Here is a 24,207-nt window from a genome sequence, read left to right on the forward strand (position 1 = left end):
GGCCCCGCCTTCGTGCCGGCGCCCGCGCACGCGCGCCTCCCCGGCCCAGCCTTGCCCCCGCCCCCGCCCCCGCCGGTCCCGCGGTCCCACGGCGCCTGGTTGCCCCCAGCCCCCTCCCTCCTCCCACCCTCACTGTGTCCCACCCTCCTTAGCTTTGTGCCCGGGGTGCTGAGCCCTTCCCCGTCAGCCGCGCCGCGGGAGGAGGGAGCCGCCACCGAGGAACTGCCGCTCGCTGCCCCGGGCAGGGGCACAGGTAGGTGGCGGCCGCGGGCCGGGCCGCTCGCGGGGCCCCGGGTTGCGTGTGGGAGCGGGGGCGGGGTGTTAGGGAGGGGCGGGGTGGGGGAGGGGAAGTCCGAGAGGGACGGCGGGGCGCGGGTTGAGGGGAGGATGAGGTAGACTGGTGGGGGCGATGGTTTAAGGGTGGCGTAGGGGTGCGGGGGCAGGTTATGGGGACGTGTGGAGAATTGGGGTTCGGGGCCTGGGTGGGACAGGGAGCAGGATTAGCCTGGGTGGACTCGGGGAGAGGCATGCGTGGGGAGAGAGCGGGAAGAAGGAAGGGGGAAAGGGAATGGGATTTTAGGGGTTCAAGGAGGAAAGGAACTGGGATAGGAATAGAGAGGGTGGGGTCTTGGGGGCAGGGAAGAAAAGTTGGGGGTGTGGAATGCCAAGTTGGGGATAGTGAAGCGTGAAGGAAGAGGGTCTTGAAGATTGAGAACAGAAGGCAAGGAAAGGGATGGAGAGGTTGGGGTCCTAGGAGAGGGAAGCCCCTAGAGTGGGAAGAAGGGAAGAATAGATGGTGAAGGAGAGAAGGAGTGGGGGTGGGGGAGTGTGGGGAAGGAAGGGGAGGCAGGTGGAGGTTGGGAGATCGGAGGTTGGAAGGTTGGGTCTGTGGGACAGCAAGCCACCTTTCAGCAGGGGCACAGAAGGGCTGGAAGGGTCTGAAGGTTGAGGGGGACAGGGAAACGGGTGGGCCAAGGGAGTGGGGTTAGGATTTTTGGTGTGAGAAGCGCTAGAATTGGCAAGAGTGTCACGTTGTGGGAGAGACTGGCATGTTTTTGGAGGGAGGTAGGGAGGCTGAAAGGGTATGGGTGAGAAGGCAGATAGGAAAGTGCATATTGTAGGAAAAAAGTAGTGAGGAAAGTTGAAAATTGAAGAATGGGGACACACAGAACAATGAGGGTGGATTGTTGGTTATTGGTGGTTTAGAACTACCCATAGTTTAGTTTCTGTTTAGGTTTTTATGTTAGAAATTTTCCCAAGAATACTGCATTTTCAGATAAACCAAAAGTGTCTGCAGCCTTGGGATGAAGGCCATGGGTTGGCAGATGTTCTCCTGGTATATGGATGTAGCTCATTTTGGGCCTGGCTGAGGGAAGAAGGGAGGCCTCGTTGTAACTGTCCTGGCTGTGTTCCCACTAGCTCTTTCCCCAGATGTGCACTGTTTTTTTTTTGTTTGTTTTTGTTTTTGTTTTTTAATCTTATCCCCACCGCCTCCCCCCAGGCTTTATCCAGTGAATACTAGAGGGATCGAACAGGTGAGTGAGGTTAATTTTTCACATTTTTTTTTAATCCTTAAGGCTGATGTCATATTTTTAGTCTTGAGAAACAGCATCATGCCAAGGAAGGAGCTTGAGCTTTGGAGTAATGCGGCCCTGAGATTGAATTCTGGCTCTGCCACTTATTAGCTCTGTTCTAGAGTAAGTTATTTTGTTTCCGTGGGTCTCTTTGTCTATTAAAAGGCAATACTGACCTCATAGGATCATTAAAGATTACATGAGATCACTTTATACAGTACCTAACACAGTGCTTGGCAACTGGTAGGTGCTTAGTAAATGGTAGCCATCATCCAGTATCATTAAACATCATAGTTACTGCTACAACTTACTATTCTTAGGGGATTTTTATCTTACTTTACTGAAGTTAGGTATTTTCTTCTTCTTCTCTTCAAATTAGCCGTAGATTCAGCTCACAATTTTACCCTGTGGGCTCCCTGACAACCCCAGTCCACCTGACTGGCACAGTCAGGCCTTTTGCTTGGGAAACTGGATTCAAGGTTTAAAAAACTGTCATGTGTAAGTATCAATAATTTTATCTGGCCTTTTTCAAGAAAGCTGTATAGAACTGAGTTTTTAATGTCATACAGCTGTGTTTCATTCATTTAATGAAATGGTACACTTCGTGGTAACTTTGGCTCGCTTGTGGTGACCAAATGCTAGAACATACATGATTGTAATATTTTTCTGTGCTGTCGTATGGGTTACAAAGCTGCCTTTCTGTAGCAGGCTGGGAGACTTATCAAAATGTCGCTGTTACTCTTGATCCGATATATAATACAGCTACTACGATCTACATTGGAAATTGTTATTGTTGTAGTGACTAAGTATTTTAATTTTTCAATTTGGATGGAGTTTTCACCATGGTTTAGAACAGGCCCTGTCTCCTGACCAGGTCCATTTGTAATACACCACCCAGTACAATAGTGAGGGGCAAATGAACCCAAGTAGCAAAGTACTGTGTAGAGTTCTCTTGCCTTTCTGGTCCTTAGCCTTGAAGGGTTCAAATGTTAATTTAATGCTTAGATCATGTTATATGCCTCATAGACTCAGGAAGCTCCTTTTTGGGAGAATGCAGGATGTGCTGATTTAGTAGTAGAAATTAAAGGACGTCAGGATTCCCGAACCAAAGTCAATTCCTCCAGTGGCTTCTGGACAAATGATGTGGGTTTACTCTCCAGGAAAAAATTGTATTTATTTTTTCCTCATTTAGAAAGAGAAGTGGTATTTGATGGGTAATCTAAAGAAAAACAAACAGACAAAAAAACAACCAGAACTGTGCCTTTTTTTTGAAAATGATCCCTGGAAGCCAAAGCGGCCGGGATTTTGAGGAGCCCACGTTAGGGTCCTTACTCTAGTCCCAAGCTGCTTGTGCCTCTGCTGGATGGAATCAGACTTCTAGTTTTCATCTGAAGTGGTCACCCACCCACCCATCCATTTTACAAGTGTTTTTGGAAGGCACTGTTGGGGTGAGGGTTGGGGGCAATACAGATGGGCAGACCCTGCTTCATTGCTCAGGGAGTTCACAGTGTATCCATCCACTATAATAGGGTATCTTCCATAGAATTTGTCTTTCTGTTGTTAAAATCACGTCAGTCCTTTTTAGGGCCATACCTAGGGTCTGCTTTCTGATCTACAGGTAGAGTAGATCTCTGAATGTTAAATGACAGGGATAAAGACCAAAGGACATCTGCCGTACTTCCTCAGTCAAAATTAAGGTCTGCAAGGTTGGAGGGTCCAGATGCTCACTCCTACTGGAAGAAGAGCTCAGAATAAATGAGGCGTCTCCTTAGCAGCAGGGGCTGTAAATGCTGGCAAGAGAAAAGTATGGGTTATAAGAGCTGGCACCGTGACAGGATTTTTTTCCCCTGTTTTTTAGTTTAGTTGTCTCCCACCCCTTGTAGTACCAGTAGCAATATATTCCCATCGTCTGCTTTGCCTCTGCCACCTGCAGAAGGGTCTGGCAAGTGGGGGAGGAGCCTGCAGCTGTTGCCTGGAAAAGGAGCTGGCTCCTAGCAACAGTATCAGCAGGCCCTGCAACTGAGAGCACCAAGTTTGTCCTTTGAGGTCTTACCCTTCCTCTCATACAGTTCGGCAAATATCTTTTGAGGGCTTACTTTAGTACTAGGCACTATGTCAGGCCTGGGAAAGATAGATGAATCAAATAAGTACCTTGCCTTCAAAAAGCTCACCACTCTGGGTACATTAACAAGTGAACAGACATAGTACATGGTCCTAAGTGCTATGCAGGAGAGACTGGGTGCTCTGGGAAAACCAGACAGGCACGTACTGTTAGGGAAGGTTTCCCAGAAGAGGGACGATGTTAATGATGAGTAGGAATCAGCTAGGTCAGGTAGGCAGAGAAGGATGTTCCAGCCAAAGGGAACAGAACGGGCAATGGCCAGTGGGACATGAGAGCATGGCCAGTTTACCTGGGTAGTATGACAGGGCCAAAGAGTAGGACATAAGGAGATGAGCAGGAAAGGGTGAGGCTCTAGGGCTAGGCAGAGTACTCTTCTCTCATGTGCTTTTATACACATAATTATCCTTGAGAGAAACGTGGATAGTACTGATTCCCACACACAGGATCGTTGTTTCATCTCCAGAGACTCAGCATTTTTAATCACGGACTTAATTGTGTGCTGACACTCGTAAGTGGCTTCAGGGCCACATTGTGGCCCCACATTGATGCAGAAGAAGCTGAGTTGGTTCACTCTAAAAATCAGATTCTTTTAGGGATATTATCAGGCATGTATGATATTCTACCTCTCTTCTCCCTTTAAATTGTAGAAATGATCCTCAAATACCTTCATTTTATGTAACATAGCAATTTTTCATGTATTTTGAAATCTCATGGTTACTCAGGAGGAAAACAAGTATTCCACTTAGTTCTTGGGCACATATTACCCACATGACTGCAGAAAGGCCCAACTGTTTGACTTTTTTTATGTTAAAACTGCCCTAATAGAACTTTAATAGATACGAAGTTTCCGAAAGCTAGAATAGCTTTTATGTAGCTCTTGTAATGGGGGTGTTTATTTGTAGATAAAAAAAAATCCTGTTGCTTTTGGTCTTTGTAAGGTTTAGCAAACGAGTAAACATTGGTTCCACACTGTCTGCTCGGGGCCTGTAAAATGCAACACTGTTACAGAGTCTGCATGAATTCAACGTGGTTCCTTTTCTCAAGGAGCTCAAAGCAGCAGACGGCAGACTCAGAAACAAATAAATAGAACAGTGAACCAAGTGCAACCAAGAAGTGTGTGGAATGTGTCGAGCTAGCAAGGGAGTTATTTATTTCTAGTCTTTTTTCTGTGTCTAAACATGTTTTTTTAAAAATTTATAATTTTAATGGCTTTATCGCATTCCATGGTACGTGTAAGTCATAACATAGTTATTAACATCCCAATTGTTGGACATTTAGGTCATTTTCCAGTTGTTTTGCTAATATAAACTTGCTGCCATTAATTTACACATAAATGAATCTTTGCTGACATCTGTGACAGCTTCCTTAGCGTGAATTTTGAAGATGAGATTTTGACCTGGGTTTTTTTTTGTTGTTTTTTTTTTGAGACGGAGTCCTGCTCTTGTCACCCAGGCTGGAGTGCAATGAAACGATCTTGGCTCACTGTAACCTCTGTCTCCCGGGTTCAAGCGATTATCTTGCCTCAGCCTTCCGCGTAGCTGGAACTACAGGCACGCACCACCATGCTTGGCTAATTTTTGTATTTTTAGTAGAGATGGGGTTTCACCATGTTGGCCAGGCTGGTCTCGAACTCCTGACCTCAGGTGATCCGCCCGCCTCAGCCTCCCAAAGTGCTGAGATTACAGGCGTGAGCTACTGCGTCCAGCCTTGACCTGGGGTTTGAAAGAAGAGTAGGAGATGGCCAGATAAACAAGAAAAAGGGGAGAGTAGGAAGGGGCATTCCAGGTAGAGGCAATAGAGGCAGCCTCAAATGCCAAAGTTCCCAGGCAACTGGTGAGTTTTGCTTTTCCTAAACCAGCCACCGGGCCTGCCTGGTAGGCTCGTAAAGCCCTGGGCACAGCAAGATGAAGTTACATGTTACAAATGGCATTTTAATTGGATTTGCTTCCCTGTGCCTTGCTTTACAGTCGCAACCAAGGCGATGTCTTACTACCTCAGCTCAGAAAACCACCTGGACCCAGGGCCCATCTACATGCGAGAAAGTGGGCAGCTGCACATGGTCAATCTGGCTCTGGATGGTGTCAGGAGTAGCCTGCAGAAGCCAAGGCCTTTCAGACTGTTCCCCAAAGGCTTTTCCGTGGAGCTTTGCATGAACAGGGAAGACGACACTGCACAGAAAGAGAAGACTGATCATTTCATCTTCACATACACCCGGGAGGGGAATCTTCGGTACTCCGCCAAATCCCTCTTCAGCCTTGTCCTGGGTTTCATCTCCGACAATGTGGATCACATTGATTCCCTTATAGGCTTTCCTGAGCAGATTGCCGAAAAGCTGTTCTCTGCTGCTGAAGCCAGACAGAAATTCACTGAGCCAGGTGCAGGGCTGAGGGCTTTACAGAAATTCACTGAGGCCTATGGAAGTTTGGTGCTTTGCTCCCTGTGTTTGCGAAACAGGTGGGTGTTCTGATTAGGTTATTCCGTATTTTATTGGGTGTGTTAATTCTGTCAAGCTCTGGGGCTTAGTGGGCTCAGGGGCTTCCCTCATCAAGTAGCACTTCGGTTTAGAACTTCCAAATACAAAGTGAAAGACCATATTGAAAAAAATCACTCTTCCTTCTCCTCACCTCTTAGATGACACTTAACTTTATTCTCAAACCATTTTACAAGGATTAGTTGTCACAGCTCCTCCATTAAGTAGAAAATATTATTCTAACAGCTTTCAAAGAGAAAATAGAAAAGACAAAATGTGATCTGCCAAGTATCTGTTGATATGCTCGTGCAGATGGGGAGATTAGTACCCAGAATTTTTGGGCCTGTTTTTGGTTTTCAGACCACTAGATACTGACCATTAGATAAAAAGTGACCTTAAAAGATTGGGTGATTAAAATTTCAAATATCCTAAAGTTTGGCAATTCTCAAATAAAGTCCCAACACTAAGGTCTGTTGTCTTAACAAAGCAGATATTTTCTCGTGACTGCCTTTGCTCATATGCTTTATTTAAAATTTTTACTCTACCGTCATGTAAAAACACTTTCAAAACATCTAGTTTTTTAAAAAACTTGCAAAAACCATAAAAATATACATGGCAAACAATTTAAACACAAACACAAAGTGGCATAAAATGAAACATAAGCCTTCTTCCTATCTCCTCTCCAGTTTCCTCTTCCAGAGACCAAATACTGTTACCAGTTTTTAAAATACCATTCCAGAGATATTCTACACACATACATGCTTATGTACTTCCCGTCTTTGTTATACAGATGGCAGCATGCTGCATACACTCTTATGGACCTTGCTTTTTTCACATAATCTGAAAATCGTTTATCATCAATACTTGTAGATTTTTTTGTTTTTTTTTTGTTTTTTTGAGACAGAGTCTTGCTCTGTCGCCAGGCTGGAGTGGCAGTGGCACGATCTCAGCTCTCACTGCAACCTCCAACTGCCTGGTTCAAGTGATTCGCCTGCCTCAGCCTCCCAAGTAGCTGGGATTACAGGCATGTGCCACCATGCCCAGCTAATTTTTGTATTTTTAGTAGAGATGGGATTTCACCATGTTGGCCAGGATGGTATCGATCTCCTGACCTCTGATCCGCCTGCCTCGGCCTCCTAAAGTGCTGGGATTACAGGCGTGAGCCACCGTGCCTGGGCTACTTGTAGGTTTTTAAAATAGCTTTATTGTATACCACTGTATGAACTATTCTGTGATTAGACCTGAAAGGCAGCTTTTTTTTTTTTTTGAGACGGAATTTTCGTCGTTTCCCAGGCTGGAGTGCAATGGCACGATCTCGGCTCACTGCAACCTCCACCTCCCAGGTTCAAGCAATTCTCCTGACTCAGCCTCCTAAGTAGCTGGGATTACAGGTGCCCACCACCATGCCCGGCTAATTTTGTGTCTTTTTAGTAGATACGGGGTTTCACCACGTTGGCCAGGCTTATCTCGAACTCCTGACCTCAGGTGATCCACCCGCCTCAGCCTCCCAAAGTGCTGGGATTACAGCCGTGAGCCCCCATGCCCAGCCGGCAGCTTACTATTAAGATGCACAATCCGTATGAGCATTATAACAAGGGCAGAACAAAAAATGTATATAAGAGAAAGCCATATCAGAAAACAGAAGGTAAGCTCATGTGCTTAATAAAGGAGAAATGATCTTTATTTAATCAGCTCATAGAATTAATGGTTTCACCACAGGCCAAATACTGTATTTTAAAAAGAAAAGACATAAACACATGCAGAAAAGAACAGAAACTTGGCTCATAAACTGAGCAGGCACCTTGAAAGCTCTGTCTCTGGGCTATGGTCTCAGTCATGGCTGGGCTTGGGGCTGCTGCCAGTGGAAAGGAAAAAAACTACTACCTTTTGCCTAAATGAAAAAGTCAAGCGATATACATTTTACCCTTCATTTTTTCTTCCAAGTTATTTATGTTCATTGTAGAAAAGTTAGAACAATGGCAAAATGGAATTGTGATGTATATCTTGTTTTAAAATTATTTTATGAAAGCAATACATACTATTTGGGGAATGCATAAAATTGTAGTATTAAAAAATTCATAATCCCACCATGATGATCATTTTCAAATATATTATTTTTATACATTTGGGAATATATACTTTGTACAACTTGTATTCTGTTTTTTCCCCCACCTACCCTTATAGCTTAATATTTCCCATGCTGTTGAAAATGCTGTTTATCCATTTGTGGTGTCTGGATACTGTTGTAGTGGCAGATTGGTTGGATTGGGATGAGAACAGCACTTTTCATTCACATTTGATGAGGACATAAATTAGTGTAGCATTTCTGGAAGCAGTTTGGCCATATGTATCAAGAACCTTGGAAACATCCATACTATTTGTTTGACCCATTAATTCTACTTACTAAGAATCTATTCTAATCTCTAATGTAATAATCAAAGGTGGGAACAGATATTTTTACATAAGAGTGTTCATTGTAGTACTGTTTGTACAAGTGAAAATCTAAAAACTAAATGTTCAACAGTAGGGAGTTGGTTAAGCAAATTATAGTATATTTATATGATGAAATATGTAACTATTAAGATAATATTTTAAGAAATAGATTTTTTTAATTGTTATGTATTGCACAGATAGAAGGAAAACAGAAACCTACCAAAAAGTAGTCTAGATGGTGGGATTGGAACTGATTTTATATTCTTTATACTTTCCTATGTTTTCTTAATTTTTTTCCAATGAAAGTGATACATTATCAGAAAATGTAAGAAACGTTTACATTTATATAATAATCAGAAAATATGGGAAACTTTTTTTTTTCTTTTTGAGACAAGGTTTCACTCTGTTGCTCAGGCTTGAGTGCAGTGGCATGATCTTGGCTCACTGCAGCCTCCGCCTCCCAGGTTCAGGGGATTCTCCCACCTCAGCCTCCCGAGTAGCCAGGACTACAGGCGCCCGCCACTGTGCCCAGCTAATTTTTGTATTTTTTGGTAGAGATAGGGTTTCACCATGTTGACCAGGCTGGTTTCGAACTCCTGACCTTAAGTGATCCACCCACCTCAGCCTTCCAGAGTGCTGGGATTACAAGCGTGAGCAACCATGCCCAGCCAGAAAATATAGGAAACAATTTTAACATAATCTTTTAGCCCATATTTTATTGCAGCAATTCCAGACTTGACTGTCTCATTCAAATGTAAGACTTTCAATTGTGATCAAAAACCTCTCTTCTCCTTTTGAATCCTTAAAGGAAAATAGAGGGCAGGAAACTTGAGGTTGCATTTGCAATCCAGGGCTGTAGCTGCAGTCCAAGAGGTTTTGTCAGCACAAAGGGGTTCAGGTCAAAAGTAATGAGCTTGAAAAAATAAATGAAAATAAAATAACTGGGTAGGTGCAGGCACTTACTATCTTGGGGTTAAGTCACAAAGCTACCTGCCAGAAGCAAGTGTCTTTGCAACTGAATTCCAACCTTACGAAAACTCTCTTCTCCCTTGTGTTGAAACCCCAGTGATTTTTAATCCCACTGGTGGTCACAGGGAGGCGAGTATGTTTTCCTTAAAACACCACCTTTTGTTGTCGGCATAATAATAATAGCTACTATTTCATGGAATTTTAAAATCTTGTTTCTCTTTTTCTTAATAATCCTGAAAAGAAGTAATCATTGGCCCCATTTTGTAGCTGGAGAAATTGAGGCTCAGAAAGGTTAAGTAACTGTCTCACAATCACACAAGTAATTGGGCTGTTAGAATCCAAACTCAGGTCTGGTTTGTGCTCTTTCTATTGCTTTTTGACTGTACTGTTCTGAACCCTTTACGGGAAAATTTGGAAGACTGGTCGCAAGCAAGAACCTAGAGCTTTGATTATGTCCTAGATTAACATCTGGTGATGTCTGTGGCCTAACATGTTTGTTCCTCAACCTTGAGTTTCGTAATGTTTCTTAATCACATTACACAGTGTTATGTCCTTTGCAGGGAACCCTTGTTTCAGAATTACTAAAAATCTTTTGGTTAATTGATCAAAGGATATGTGTTTTCCTTTCTCTGATTGCCAGTAATCCCCTAAATCCCCATTAACACACTTCAACTCTGTGATTGGAAGGTGGAAAACAGCAGCTTTATTTACAGTGCAATTAAAATACATCTGAGTAAATAAGGCTCTTTTGTGTACCCAGCTGAGCTCGGTCTCCAGGCAGCTTAGGTTCCACCCTTTAAAGGGGTATCAGTGCCTCAGACCATCTGTACCTAGCAATCAGGCCAGTGATTAGTTTGAGTATATCTTTTTTTGGTTGGAAGTAGGAAGAAAAGAGATTAACTCCCCTCTTGCCCTCTGATTATTCCATCCTGTTTTTGGCAGTTGTGATCCTGCTGATGGAAGAGAGGTATGAACTCTTTTAGGTGTAACCCCACTGATCTTAACACACCATCTTGCTGTGGAAACTTCTAGACATTCAAGAGGAAGATGGATGAGAGAGGCCTGCTCTTGACACAAGTCAGTTTCCCTGTCCTCTTAGGTTCCTCTCCTCTCCATTTCCTGTCACACTTAATCCCTTTCATTTTTTCTCACTGACCTCATCTGAGATAGATGAACCACTAGAAAGCAGGGCGGAGGCCCCAGCCTGGGCTGTGGAATGCTGTTTTGATCTCCTTTCCCTCTCCAGAGGCTTCCTTGATGCTTCCTGATAACAACTTGGCAAGGTGCTGCCATGTAATTAAGTTGCTCGTGCTCAGGGTTTGTCTTAATACCCATCTAGACTGGAGTGAGTCCTTGTAGCAGTCTTGCTGTACATACTTTTGGAGTAAAGTTAGGGTAACAGAGGCACAGGGGAGGGTTCAGGAAAGATGAAATATGATGTGCCAGATATCTCTTGGTATGTTCTTGGAGATGTGCAGGTTGGAAACGAGAGTTCTTGACCTTGCTCCAGTTTTCAAATCACTGGGTGTTGAGCATTAGATTAAAAGCAACTTTAAAATAATTAGTAATTAAAAATTTGAGTATCCTAAAGTTTGGAAATTCTCAGGTAAGGTCCCAACACCAATGCCAAGGTCTGTCTGATAACAAAACAGATGTCTTCACTTGTGACTTTCCTTTGCTAATATACATTTATTTATTCAAAATTTTTATTCTACCATCACATAAAAAGATGTTCAAGGCATTTGCTAATTAAAAACTTCGGCCTTTGCCCTGATAGTAATTAGTGAAGTCTGCTTATTCCATAGTACTGTGTCCTGATGGGATGGTGGGATATTGACTATGATATAAATCCACAAATGGTAATGCTTTAAGAGGAGTGAGGGGAAGCTATTGATTGCTCTCCATGCTCCATAGGTATCTGGTGATTTCAGAAAAACTTGAGGAGATTAAGTCTTTCCGGGAGCTGACCTGCCTGGATCTTTCGTGTTGCAAGCTTGGAGATGAGCATGAACTTCTAGAACATCTCACCAATGAAGCCCTGTCTAGGTACTGACCTGTCACCACTTGCAGATGAATTGTTTCAGTATTGTTTTAAAGGCTGATCCAACAGGATTATCTTCAGGAGTGCTGATTACTTCCCATTCTTATGTTGATTTGCTTTTTTTTTTCCAAAACATTTTCAATCTCCATTTACTTGGTATAAGCAATATAGATTAGACAACCCTTAGAAAGTCAGTCAGTTGACTCAAGTCGGTTAGTTGACTCTTTTTTTCTAAGTAACTTTTTTTTTAACATATAATACTTGAAGCTACCTGGGTTTAAAAATGGCTTTGCCCTTTATTTATTTATTTTTATTATTATTATTATTTTTTTTTTTTTTCTGGAGACAGAGTTTCGTTTTTGTTGCCCAGGCTGGAGTGCAGTGGCACGATCTCAGCTCACTGCAACCTCCACCTCCCGGGTTCAAGCAATTCTCCTGCCTCAGCCTCCTGATAGCTGGGATTATAAGCGCCCCCCACCACGCTGGCTGATTTTTGTACTTTTAGTAGAGACGGGGGTTTTGCCATGTTGGCCAGGCTGATCTCGAACTTCTGACCTCAGGTGATCTGCCCACCTTGGGTTTTGCCCTTTATTTATCCAGTACTAGTTTATTCTAGCAAGGGATGAGACATTATACCATAGTCAACAATCATTATCATTTGCTACTTTAACTATCAATGAGCTACAATTATAAAGAAAATGAACTATTAAAGACAGCCAAAGAAATTCTTTTCAGGAACCATGATTTAAAGAAATGGCCCAGTTCATACCACTCACAAATAGTCTGACTGATCTCAGGTTATTCTGACCAGCAAAGAGGAGGACAGATGGATCCCTCTGTGGTTTTATAAACACCCAGAAGAACAACAGCATTACAAACCTAGGTCTAACCTGCTACCTGAGGCCTGCTTCTGACAGTGACACCTACCTACTGCCCCATAAAAAGATACTGTTGTGTGAGGCTGGCCAGCACCAAGGCTCAGATTTCTTATGTAAAAACGGAGCATATTAATATACCAATTCCAGCTTAGCATCAGATGGATTGGGTTATGGGTGTACCTTATTAACCCAATCTGAAAATCTAGATTGATAAAGCTGGTTAAATTTAGGGGATTGTTTGCTTTGCAAAAAGAATTCTCATAGGAGTTCTTTATCAGACTTTCCTGACATATTTAGAATGTTTTTGATTTTCACACGATTTGTCAGAAAAGCAGCTTTTGTTTTAAAGTATATTTATCCCCTTAGTGGAAGTCCATTTACCTCATTCAGCAATATACCTTTAGTGCCCTCTGCCCTCTGAAATTAGTACTGCATGACACTAAATTAACCCTCACTTGGTAACTGAAGTGGCACCAAAAATCTGTTTTGTTTTTTTTTTTGTGAGGCAGGGTCATGTTCTGTCAGCTAGGCTGGAGTGCAGTGGTGCGATCATAGCTCACTGCAGCTTTGAAATCCTGGTTGAAGCCATCATCCTGCCTCAGCCTCCCAAGTAGCTGGGACCACAGGCACACAGCACCTTGGCTAGCCAATTTTTAAAAATTTCTTGTAGGGATGGGGTCTCTAACTCCCGGGCCCAAGTGATCCTCCAGCCTCAGTCTTCCAAAGTGCTGACATTACAGGCGTGAGCCACCATGCCCAGCCCGAAAGAGCTTAACTCTGTTAAATGCATTGGGTGTGAAATAGCAAGAGATAGAGGATATGTTATATTTTTAAATGAAAATGTTGAAAGCATGTTTTTATACCTAGATTGTCTCAAACTCTCTTTGAGTAATTTATGTATGTACTTTGTTTCCCTAGTGTAACTCAGCTCCACCTGAAGGATAATTGTTTATCTGATGCTGGGGTGCGGAAGATGACAGCACCAGTTCGAGTGATGAAAAGAGGCCTTGAGAATCTAACATTATTAGACTTATCATGTAAGTTTTCTTCGAAATTATAGATTATTTTAATGTTGGAAGAATGGCCTTAGAGATCATCTAGTTCTTCCCCTTCATTTTAGAGGTGAGAAAGGAAAGATGACTTTCCTGGGTGCCATAGAAACTTGGGGGCAGAACAGAACTGAGGCCAGAGACTCTTGACTCCTGGCCAAATGACTTTTCCAGCACATACCACCTCTTTAGGGTAGGAAAAACCCTTACACATTCATCCATGCCACTCGCTGTGTGCAAACAGAGACACCTTTCATCATATTCATTGCATACTTTAAGGACATTTGACTCATCTTGATTTTCCTTGAGTCTCTGATCCTTGGTATCTGTCAGCTAGGTCCTTTTTTATCAGTGTTTGCCTGATGAAAAGCTGGATGATTGGGAGGCCGAGGCGGGCGGATCACGAGGTCAGGAGATCGAGACCACAGTGAAACCCCGTCTCTACTAAAAATACAAAAAATTAGCCGGGCGTGGTGGCGGGCACCTGTAGTCCCAGCTACTCGGAGAGGCTGAGGCAGGAGAATGGCGTGAACCCAGGAGGCGGAGCTTGCAGTGAGCCGAGATTGAGCCATTGCACTCCAGCCTGGGTGAAAAAGCGAGACTCCGTCTCAAAAAAAAAAAAAAAAAAAAAAGAAAAGCTGGATGAACGGATAACGTACTCACGTTAACCAGATATTGACTCCAATGGTAAGAGGTTGACAGACATCATTTGCAATTTAACTGAGCATCCATTGACTCTATGGCAGGACAGTATGGTGCCAAAAGAATAGAAAGAGCGGGGGTTTGAGGTCCGAGGACCCTTCTTGCTCTACCACTTCTACTACCAGTTATATACCTTCGGACCAGTTATTTAACCACTTTGAGCATTGGTTTTGGCCTTTGTAAAATGAGGATAATAATGAATGTCCTGGCTGGGCACGGTGGCTCACGCCTGTAATCGCAGCACTTTGGGAGGCCGAGGCGGGCAGATCACGAGGTCAGGAGATCGAGACCATCCTGGCTAATACAGTGAAACCCCGTCTCTACTAAAAAGATACAAAAAATCAGCTGGACGTGGTGGTGGGCGCCTGTAGTACCAGCTACTTGGGAGGCTGAGGCAGGAGAATGGCGTGAACCCGGGAGGCGGAGCTTGCAAGTGAGCCAAGATCGTGCCACTCACTCCAGCCTGGGTGACAGAGCGAGACTCCGTCTCAAAAAAAAAAAAAAAAAAAAAAATGTCCTGCCTGCCTCCCAGGGAAGTGTATTCATTCAACGAATATTTTTTGAGCATCTACAATGTGCCAGGCACTATGCTTATGGCCTTGAGGACTCAATGCTAAGTGTAGTACTCTCTGACATGAGAAAGTAATATATAAGAAAGGATTCTGAAAATAATGCAAGTTGGTAAGAGTGGTGATAGTATCTGTGTCTAAGTTCCCTTGAATATCTTTTTAAAATAAATAAATGCTTTTACTTTGGAGGCGAAATGACCATGAATAAAGTATGATGAACCATTTTAATACATGTTTATATATGTTTTCATATGGTTCCAAATTAAACCCTTTGGGATAACTACCTGGTTCATTTATTTTTCTGCCCACCCCCAACTCCTAGAAAGTAAGAGCTGTAAGGATCTTTAGGGATCATTGAATGTGTCTCTTTTATGTTACAAATAGTAAAGATCAGACCTCTGTATTTAATTTACTTTGAAAAGTTTGCCAACTCAAATGTTTTATAGTTTATCATTGCCTGGACGTTTTTCTGAGCTTATTTTTGGTTGTCATTTTAACATTTATATTGTAACAGAATGCTATGTTGTTTTTGACATCTAGGTAACCCTGAGATCACAGATGCAGGCATTGGATACCTCTTTTCTTTTAGGAAACTAAACTGCTTAGATATCTCTGGGACAGGGCTCAAGGTAAGACTTTTGGTTCCTTCTGTCATTTTTCTAGACTCAACAATTTGATATTTTGCCTGTGCTAAGTGGTATTTAGAAAGGGCTGGTATTTATGATGGTCTTTATTTACTACTGAAAACAAGTAAGAATTAACCAAATGTATTTGCATTTCTGATCTGTCTCTGCCTCACTAGGACATCAAAACCGTCAAGCACAAGCTCCAGACCCACATAGGCCTTGTTCACTCCAAAGTGCCTTTGAAAGAATTTGATCATAGTAACTGCAAGACAGAGGGCTGGGCCGACCAGGTACTCCAGATTTTTCTTCCTTGTGGTTGATGCAGCTTTTCATCTTAATTCCAAGCATCTTATCCAACACATTGAATAAACAGTAATCCACTTGGCAGTCCTTGGCTAAACTGTCATCTTCATGTCAAATTGGAGACACTGATGGGCTATAACTGGCCCATGTACTTAAAGAATTGGCACCAGACCTTATATCTCAGGCTCTGGTCACTAGGTTGTGCCTTATCTTTACTGGACCTAGGAGAAAATGTCATCTTACCAATGACTCAGAAAATAAGTGAATTCTGGCTTGCTATACAAAAAGTAGTCTGACCCAACTTCAGAAGGACAGATTCTCTTAGTAGTGTATATATACAGGAGAGAGAATAAACTCTGGTGTCATGCAAATAAGGATTCAAATATGATTCTTTTTCTTTTGGGAAAGTTTCTTACCTCCCACAGCCTTAGTGAGGAGGTGTCTTTCTTGTCCTTCTCTCTCACTGAGTCTTAACAGTGAGAGAACTTTACTTTGACTTCCTTTTGTCTTGATGGTCTTTCTTCACTTGGTAAAGTACAGACTTAGGTGAGATTCAGAGTCTTCTATATAAGTTGGAAGTGTGAAAGTAACCAAGTAGGACAGCACAAGTAGATGTCACCTTCCCTGTGGCTGTGGCCTTTCTCCCTTAGACGCTTTTAACCAGTGTTTCTTGGTGGAGGCCTAGAGGACCCACCAAACTGTCCTGGATCCCCTCTTAGCTCCAAGCCATAATGCATGATGGTAGAACTATCCACCTGCAGGATTGTAGCATCACCTCTCCACAGGTAAACGGGGAGACTGGTGAGTCGTGTTTCAGAAGCACACTGAGCTTGGTCCAGAACATGCATGATGAAATAATTACCGTGATGCATTGCCAAACAAAGTTTCTAGTGCTGTATGAGACCTAGATGCATCCAGTAGAAGTGGGACAGGTGTGGGATGGTCTTACAAAGGCATGCTGCAGTTTGGTAGCAGGTGACATGGTGGAAAGAGCATAGGCTGTGGAGTCAGAAAGACCCGGGCACGGAATCCTGGCTGAGCAACCCCATAGCTGTACAACCTAAAGCAACTTTCAGTCTCTGTGTCTTCATCCAAAAAATGCAGAAACCAGGACCTCTCTTGAGCAGGGCTCGGGAAGGATCAAGTAAAACACCTAGCAGCCTGGCCTGAGAGTAAGTTGACTGGACCAGTGCAGCTTCCTGCCCTCCGCCCTCAGCTGGGCGCCTAGGGCTTGGCAGCAGTGCTTTGCCTATGTCTTGGGTATCTGTTACTGAAACTGTTTCAGGCTGACTCCACTCACCTGCCCTCATTCTCATCTCACAGGGGTCCACTTACTTCCCTATTTCTGTCTCAGAATTTCTCCATTTCTTCAACCGTATTCCACTTCCCTTCTATCCGAGAGAACAAGTATGCTCCTTTATTCCAGTCACAAGCCCTTTTTTTCTTTTTTAAAAAATTCTGTTCCCTAAGATCTCCAACTTCCCTTGTGATATTTACTAATAATTATTTTCCCCTCCCGCCCCCGCCACCACATCTTCATCGACCCCCTTTGTTGGCTATCTGGTTTCTGTGGATAAACACAAGGTGTCCTTATTCTAGCATGGTCCTCATTCCCCAGTGCAGCTGTGCATTGTTTCCTGTCCAGTCTGTCCCACCCCCTCCTTGTCTACTCAGTTCTTACTCCCTTGCAATTTAGTTCTGGCCTCCCCTGCTCTCCCGACAGTGCACTCTTGAAGGTGATGTTCTTCACCTTCCTTGGCTTTCCTGCAGCATTCGATAGAAACATGCATGCCTTATGATTTTTCTCTGGGCCTCTCTCCTGGCTCTCCCCCAACTTTCTCACTCCTCTGGCTATGGCTGATTCCTCTTTCTTCCTCTCCTCTCCCACATCTCCACACTCCCCAGGTGCTCTTTCACTGTTCTCAGAGCTCCAGCTGTCCTTGCGAGGATGACTCTGCATTCCTTTCTCAGACACTAGACCCATTCCCAAGTATCCTCTGTAAATCCCCACCTGCCACCTCAAATTCAGCTTGTCCTGAACCAAACTCATTTTCTTCTTCCCCATCCCCGACCAGCTCTTATTGACATTCTTATTTCTGTTTAGTGGAAGGAAGCACCATTTTCCCTGTTGCCCACTGAGTCAACATGTTCGATTAATCCATCCTGGTGTTCCCGGAAATCCGTTCCCATTTTTATAACCAGGAAATTATAGAAAAGATGGCAACTAATATTTATTAAGTGCCTTTTGTGTGCCAGACACTGTGCTAAACTCTTTATGTGTATTATTTAATCCTTAAAACAGCCCTGTGGAGTGTGTACTATCATTGATCCTTACAGATGAAGAAATTGAGACTAAGAAATCACTTGCCATGGGTCCCCTGGCAAGTAAGTGGTGGAGCCAACTGTGGAACTGGTTTTTTGTTTGTTTTTAAATAGAGATGGGGTTTCACCATGTTGCCCAGGCTAGTCTTGAACTCCTGGGCCCAAGGGGTCCTACCGCCTCGGCCTCCCAAAGTACAAAGATTACAGATGTGAGCCACTGTGCCTGGCCTGGAACTGTATTCTTTTTTTTTTTTTTTTTTTTTTTTGAGACAGAGTCTTGCTCTGTCACCCAGTCTGGAGTGCAGTGGTGTGATCTTGGCTCACTGCAACCTCCACGTCCCGGGTTCAAGTGATTCTCATGCCTCAGCCTCCCGAGTAGCTGGGACCACCATGCCTAACTAATTTTTGTATTTTTTAATAGAGGCAGGGTTTGACCGTGTTGGCCAGCCTGGTCTCGAACTCCTGTGATCCACCTGCCTCGGCCTCTCAAAGTGCTGAGATTACAGGCGTGAGCTACTGAGCCTGGCTTGGAACTGTATTCTTAAACTCTGTGTTGTGCTGCCTATATCCTGAAAATGTTTTTCTTGACCTTTTTTATGGTCATTTCATAATAAATATTAAATTTAAAGTTCTTGTTATTCATGGTATATTGAAATGATCATTTGCTTTTATGTATAGTTTATATTCAGGCATATTTCTTTTTTTTTTTTTTTTTTTGAGACAGAATCTCGCTCTGTCACCTAGGCTGGAGTGCAGTGGCGCAATCTCAGCTCACTGCAAGTTCCACCTCCCGGGTTCACACCATTCTCCTGCCTCAGCCTCCCGAGTAGCTGGGACTACAGGTGCCTGCCACCATGCCCAGCTAATTTTTTTTTTTTTTTTTTTTGTATTTTTAGTAGAGACAGGGTTTCACTGTGTTAGCCAGGATGGTCTCGATCTCCTGACCTCGTGACCCACCCGCCTCGGTCTCCCAAAATGCTGGGATTATAGGCGTGAGCCACTGCACCCCGCCACGCATTTCTAAAAGAATTGGTAGCAGCTTATAATAAAAATATATTTTTAACAGTTTAAGAAGTAAAAACTGATCATGATATGAGAATATGGAAACATGGGCGTTTTACATACAAAAGTTTGAGTTATAGTTGGCATATTTTAAGGCACAAGAGTTAAGTCTAGGAATGTGTGGAAAGTGTTATGACTAAAGTTTTAAGTTTTAGTATGTAGTTTAAGGATATGTAATTTATTTCCAGCTTGGAATAAAGATGAAAATAGACAGGGGAATCAGCTTTATAGATTTCCCTTAGTCATGCAGATACATGTATCCAACGTATTTGCATTCTGACTGAACACCTGCGTTAGAACAGAAAATGCAGACTTGACTTGGTTTTTGTTCGTATCACCAGTCATCTGAAGTAAAATTTACCAGAGGGGTTTGTGTTTATGGAGAGGGAAAAATGGGGAACAAGAAAGGCTTGAGATTAAAATCTCGATATTTTGTTTGGATTCAAATCTTTCCAAATATGTTTCAGATCGTTCTGCAGTGGGAGCGTGTGACTGCGGAAGCTGTGAAGCCACGGGAAACCTCAGAGCCTAGAGCGGCAGCTCAGCGCTTCTGTGAGAAATTCCCTTTCCTTTGAAGTTTTTTGCCCTTTATTTGCATCCTTAAAGCAGTTCGCTTTTTTCTGTCCTTGGAAAAATTATGATAGTATTGGCTTATTTATGATCACCAAGACTTGTATTCCCTTAGCATAGCTTACAGTATAAGTTCACACTTAGCTTTGAGCACCAGCACCAGGAAGACAGCTTTTTAAAATTACTTACTTATGTACCATCTTGTTCCAAAAAAGATTTGTGGTGGTACAAAAGCTATATAGAATACCGAAGATGAAAAAGGAATTGAGTGTAGCCAGAGGGTGGAAGCAGCCCAGGTGTCCCTCAGCAGATAAATGGATAAACAAAATATGAAATATACATACAATGTATTTCAGGCTTTAAAAGTAAGGAAACTTTGACACAACATGGATGAGCCTGTGAGATGTTATGCTAAGCAAAATAAGCTAGTCACAAAAGGACAAATACTGTGTGATTGCTCTTGTATGAGGTACCTAGAATAGTTAGATTCGTAGAGCAAGCAGAATGGTGGTTGTGACTAGGGAGGCGGGGGTGGCATGGGCAGGAATAGGGAGTTATTGTTTAATAGGTACAGAGTTTCATTTGTACAAGATAGAAAGAGTTCTGGAGATGGATGGTGATGATTGCACAACAGTGTGAATGTCCTTAATACCACTGAACTGTACACTTAAAAATGGCTAAAATAGTAAACTTTATGTTATGTATATTTTATCATGATTTTGAAAGAAAAGGAATTAAATGATGAAATCAAAGTGAAGGAAATATAAAGGTACCAAATAAGAATCCAGGGCATACCAAAAAAAGGTAAAATAGGTTGTATCATTTGCTATTTGGCTCTTAGAAGACAGAGTCAAATCCAGATTTCGAATAATGAAGGCTAACATTTTGGGGGCCTTTAATGTGTGTCAAGCATTGTGCTAATCACTTTATGTACATTATTTCATTTATCTTCATATCACCCTTATGAAGTAGGTTTTGTATCCCTATAGAGGTGATTAAACAGAATCTCAGACAAGTCACTTGCCCACAGTCACTTCTAGGAAGAGGCAGATCTAGGATTTAAATCCAAATCTGTCAGACTGTAGTATGAGTCTATGCCTTCAACCTGTGCCTGCATGCACACCACAGCGTCCTCACAGGGCACTCAAGGCAAAATGCAATCAATGCAGGTACCACCCTGTTTGGGCCTTTGTCATATCCCTGGGATTATCCTAGACTGATGAGGGAATTAGCATATGCCAGTGTAGTGAACTCACCACCCCTCCCTTCTGTCACAGATGGGAAGCGGTCTCGAGCAGAAGCCCCACTGAAGTGTCCCCTGGCAGACACCCACATGAACTCTTCCGAGAAACTCCAGTTCTATAAAGAGAAAGCCCCAGATTGCCATGGGCCAGTGTTGAAACACGAAGCTATCTCAAGCCAGGAGTCAAAGAAGAGCAAGAAGAGACCTTTTGAGGAGTCAGAGACAGAACAGAATAACTCTTCACAACCTTCAAAGCAGAAGTATGTATGTCTTGCTGTGGAAGACTGGGACTTGTTAAATTCCTATTGATTAGTAGATACAAGTTGACCTTTCTCTGGCCCCCAGCTCTAGTGTTTGAGTAAAGGAGACTGAGGATGATTTACTTTTTGTTTGAATTTACCTGTGGCATTAGCATAGTAAGCAGATATTTCTACTTTTGTGGTGGGGGAGGGGAATGCTATGGAAGTATGTAATAATTTCTAATGTATATTTTCAATACATAGTAATTTTTTCAAATAAACATTTTTGCTGTCCTTAAGTTCTGCTTGTGGATTATAGACTGGAGCCACAGGAAATAACCGGTTGGTTTGGGATGGAAGGCCAGGTGAACTAACAAGGCAGCTTAGCATACCTCAGAGATACTGCAGGTTTGGTTCCAGACCACTGCAGTAAAGCAAACACTGCAATAAATTGAGTCACCAGACTTTTTCATTTCCCAGTGCATATAAAAGTTATGTTTACACTATATAGCAGTCTGTTAGATGTGCAATAGCATTATCTCCAAAGAGAAAAAACATGTGCATACCCTCATTTTAAAATACTTTATTGCTAAAAAAAGTGCTAACAATTATCTGAGCCTTTGGCAAGTTACATTCGTTTTGTTGGTGGTTGGGGGGGTCTTGCCTTTGTTGGTGGATGGATGCTAACTAATCAGGGTGGTGGTTGCTGAAGGTTGAAGTGAGTATGGAAATTTCTTAACATAAGACAATGAAGTTTGCCACATTGATTGACTCTTCCTTTCATAAAAGATTTTGCTAGAGCACACGATGTGGTTTGATAGCATTTTACCTGCAATAGAACTTCTTTCAAAATTGGAGTCAGTCCCCTCAAACTCTGCTGCTGCTTTATCAGCTAAGTCTGTGTAACATTCTCAGTCCTTTGTCATTTCAACAATGGTCACATCTTTACCAGGAGTCGATTCCATTTCAAGAAATTACTTTCTTTGCTCATCCATAAGAAGTAAGTCCTCATCCTTTCAAGTTTTATCGTGAGATTGCAGCAGTTCAGTCCTATCTTCAGGCTCCACTTCTAGCTTTCTTGCTATTTCTACCACGTCTGCAGTTTCTTCTTCCACTGAAGTTTTGAACCCCTCAAAATCATCCATGAGGGTTGGATTCAACTTCTTCCAAACCGTTGTTAATGTTGATTTTTTTTTTTTTTTTTTGGAGACAGTCTTACTCTGTGGCCCAGGCTGGAGTGCAATGGCATGACCTCGGCTCACTGCAACCTCTGCCTCCTGGGTTGAAATGATTCTCCTGCCTCAACCTCCCAAGTAGCTGGGATTACAGGCGCATGCCACCACGCCTGGCTAATTTTTATATTTTCAGTAGAGATGGGGTTTCACCATATTGGCCAGGCTGGTCTTGAACTCCTGACCTCAAGTGATCCACCCGCCTCAGCCTCCCAAAGTGCTAGGATTACAGGAGTGAGCCACCACACCCGGCCTAATGTTGATATTTTGACCTCTTCCTATGAATCACAAATGTTCTTAATGGCATCTAGAATGGTGAGTCTTTTCTAGGAGGGAAAGTTTAGTTTAGTTTTTTTTTTTGAGACAGGGTCTTGCTCTGTTGCCCAGGCTGGAGTGCAGTGGTGTGATCACAGCTCACTGCAGCCTCGACCTCCCAGGCTCAGGTGGTCCTCCCACCTCAGCCTCCCAAGTAGCTGGGACTACAGGCACATGCCGTTGTCACACCTGGCTGATTTTTGTATTTTTTGTAGGGATAGGGTCTCACCATGTTGCCCAGGTTGGTCTCCTGGGTTCAAGAGATCTGCCCACCTCAGCTCCCAAAGTGCTATAGCAGTATTACAGGCGTGAGCCACTGCACCTGGCCTCCAAGAGGTTTTTAATTTACTTATTTACTTTGTCCAGATCCATTAGAGGAGTCACTATCTATGGCAGCTATTGCTTTATGAAATGTATTTAATAATAAGACCTGAAAGTTGAAATTACTCCAGATCCATACGCTGCAGAATAGGTGTTGTGGTAGCAGGCATGAAAACAACATTCATCTTGTGAGTTTTGGGGTGATCAGGTACATTGTCTATGAGCAGAAATATTTTGAAAGTACCTCTAATTTGTGGACTACACATTGAGTAGCAAAGCTCTAGACCTTTACTGTCCAATATGTAGTTCCTAGCTACATGTAGCTATTAAATACTCGAAATGTGGCTAGTCCAAATTGAGATGTGCTATAAAATACACACTGGATATCAGATATTAGAGACTTAGTATCTAAAAGTTTGAATGAAAAATGTCTCAGCCAGGCGTGGTGGCTCACGCCTGTAATCCCAGCACTTTGGGAGGCTGAGGCGGACAGATCATGAGGTCAGGAGATCGAGACTATCCTGGCTAATATGGTGAAACCCCATCTCTACTAAAAATACAAAAAATTAGCCGGGTGTGGTGGCATGCGCCTGTAATTCCAGCTACTTGGGAGGCTGAGGCAGGAGAATCACTTGAACCCAGAGGGCAGAGGTTGTAGTGAGCCAAGATTGTGCCACTGTGCTCTAGCCGGGTGACAGAGCAAGACTCTGTCTCAAAAAAGAAAAAAAAAAAGTCTCCATTTTGAAGTACCGGTTACATGTTAAAATGGTAATTTAAAATAATTTCACTTGTTTTTATTTTTATTTATTTATTTATTTTTTTGAGACGGAGTCTCATCGTCACCCAGGCTGGAGTGCAGCGGCGCGATCTCGGCTCACTGCAGGCTCCGCCCCCCGGGGTTCATGCCATTCTCCTGCCTCAGCCTCCCGAGTAGCTGGGACTACAGGCGCCTGCCACCTCGCCCGGCTAATTTTTTGTATTTTTAGTAGAGACGGAGTTTCACCGTGTTAACCAGGATGGTCTCGATCTCCTGACCTCGTGATCCACCCACCTCAGCCTCCCAAAGTGCTGGGATTACAGGCGTGAGCCACCACGCCCGGCCCTGTTTTTATTTTTGTAATAGGGCTACTAGAAAGTTTAAAATCACATTCATGGCTTGCATTTGTG

The 24,207-nt window shown here is 43.0% G+C and overlaps 2 protein-coding genes across 6 annotated transcripts in view; one reads left to right on the plus strand and one right to left on the minus strand.

The window, feature by feature from the left end:
* Positions 1-266, minus strand: part of IFT25 (intraflagellar transport 25) — a 46,316-nt gene extending 46,050 nt beyond the window's left edge. For 2 of the 3 annotated variants that reach the window (XM_055235329.2, XM_063613201.1), the window contains exon 1: positions 144-242. The gene's annotated coding sequence lies outside the window, so the exon portion shown is untranslated. Of the gene's footprint in view, positions 1-143 lie in introns of all 3 variants that reach the window. The other variant, XM_063613196.1, reaches the window with a different exon arrangement.
* LRRC42 (leucine rich repeat containing 42) lies at positions 1-21,471 on the plus strand. 3 transcript variants are annotated; one of them, XM_063613157.1, is made up of 10 exons: positions 43-253; positions 1,502-1,535; positions 1,954-2,072; positions 5,664-6,150; positions 11,483-11,614; positions 13,406-13,524; positions 15,348-15,436; positions 15,610-15,723; positions 19,588-19,672; positions 20,968-21,471. In XM_063613157.1, exons 3-10 carry the CDS (start codon positions 2,069-2,071, stop codon positions 21,240-21,242), a joined length of 1,305 nt encoding a protein of 434 aa, XP_063469227.1. In that variant the 5' UTR covers positions 43-253; positions 1,502-1,535; positions 1,954-2,068; the 3' UTR covers positions 21,243-21,471. The 3 variants fall into 3 exon arrangements, with proteins under 3 accessions (XP_055091286.1, XP_063469227.1, XP_063469228.1); XM_063613158.1 differs by lacking the exon at positions 43-253 and adding an exon at positions 347-392; XM_055235311.2 differs by lacking the exons at positions 1,502-1,535; positions 1,954-2,072 and having other exon boundaries at positions 1-253.
* Positions 21,472-24,207: the final 2,736 nt, after the last annotated feature.

This window comes from Symphalangus syndactylus, chromosome 19 (genome assembly GCF_028878055.3).
Source record: "Symphalangus syndactylus isolate Jambi chromosome 19, NHGRI_mSymSyn1-v2.1_pri, whole genome shotgun sequence".
NCBI lineage: Eukaryota > Metazoa > Chordata > Mammalia > Primates > Hylobatidae > Symphalangus > Symphalangus syndactylus.

What these genes read in the sequence shown, in the direction of transcription:
- LRRC42 (XM_063613157.1), top strand. An exon ending in TCCCTGTGTTTGCGAAACAG is followed by an intron (nt 6,151 to 11,482) that starts GTGGGTGTTCTG and finishes CATGCTCCATAG; the next exon opens with GTATCTGGTGATTTCAGAAA. An exon ending in ACCAATGAAGCCCTGTCTAG is followed by an intron (nt 11,615 to 13,405) that starts GTACTGACCTGT and finishes TTGTTTCCCTAG; the next exon opens with TGTAACTCAGCTCCACCTGA.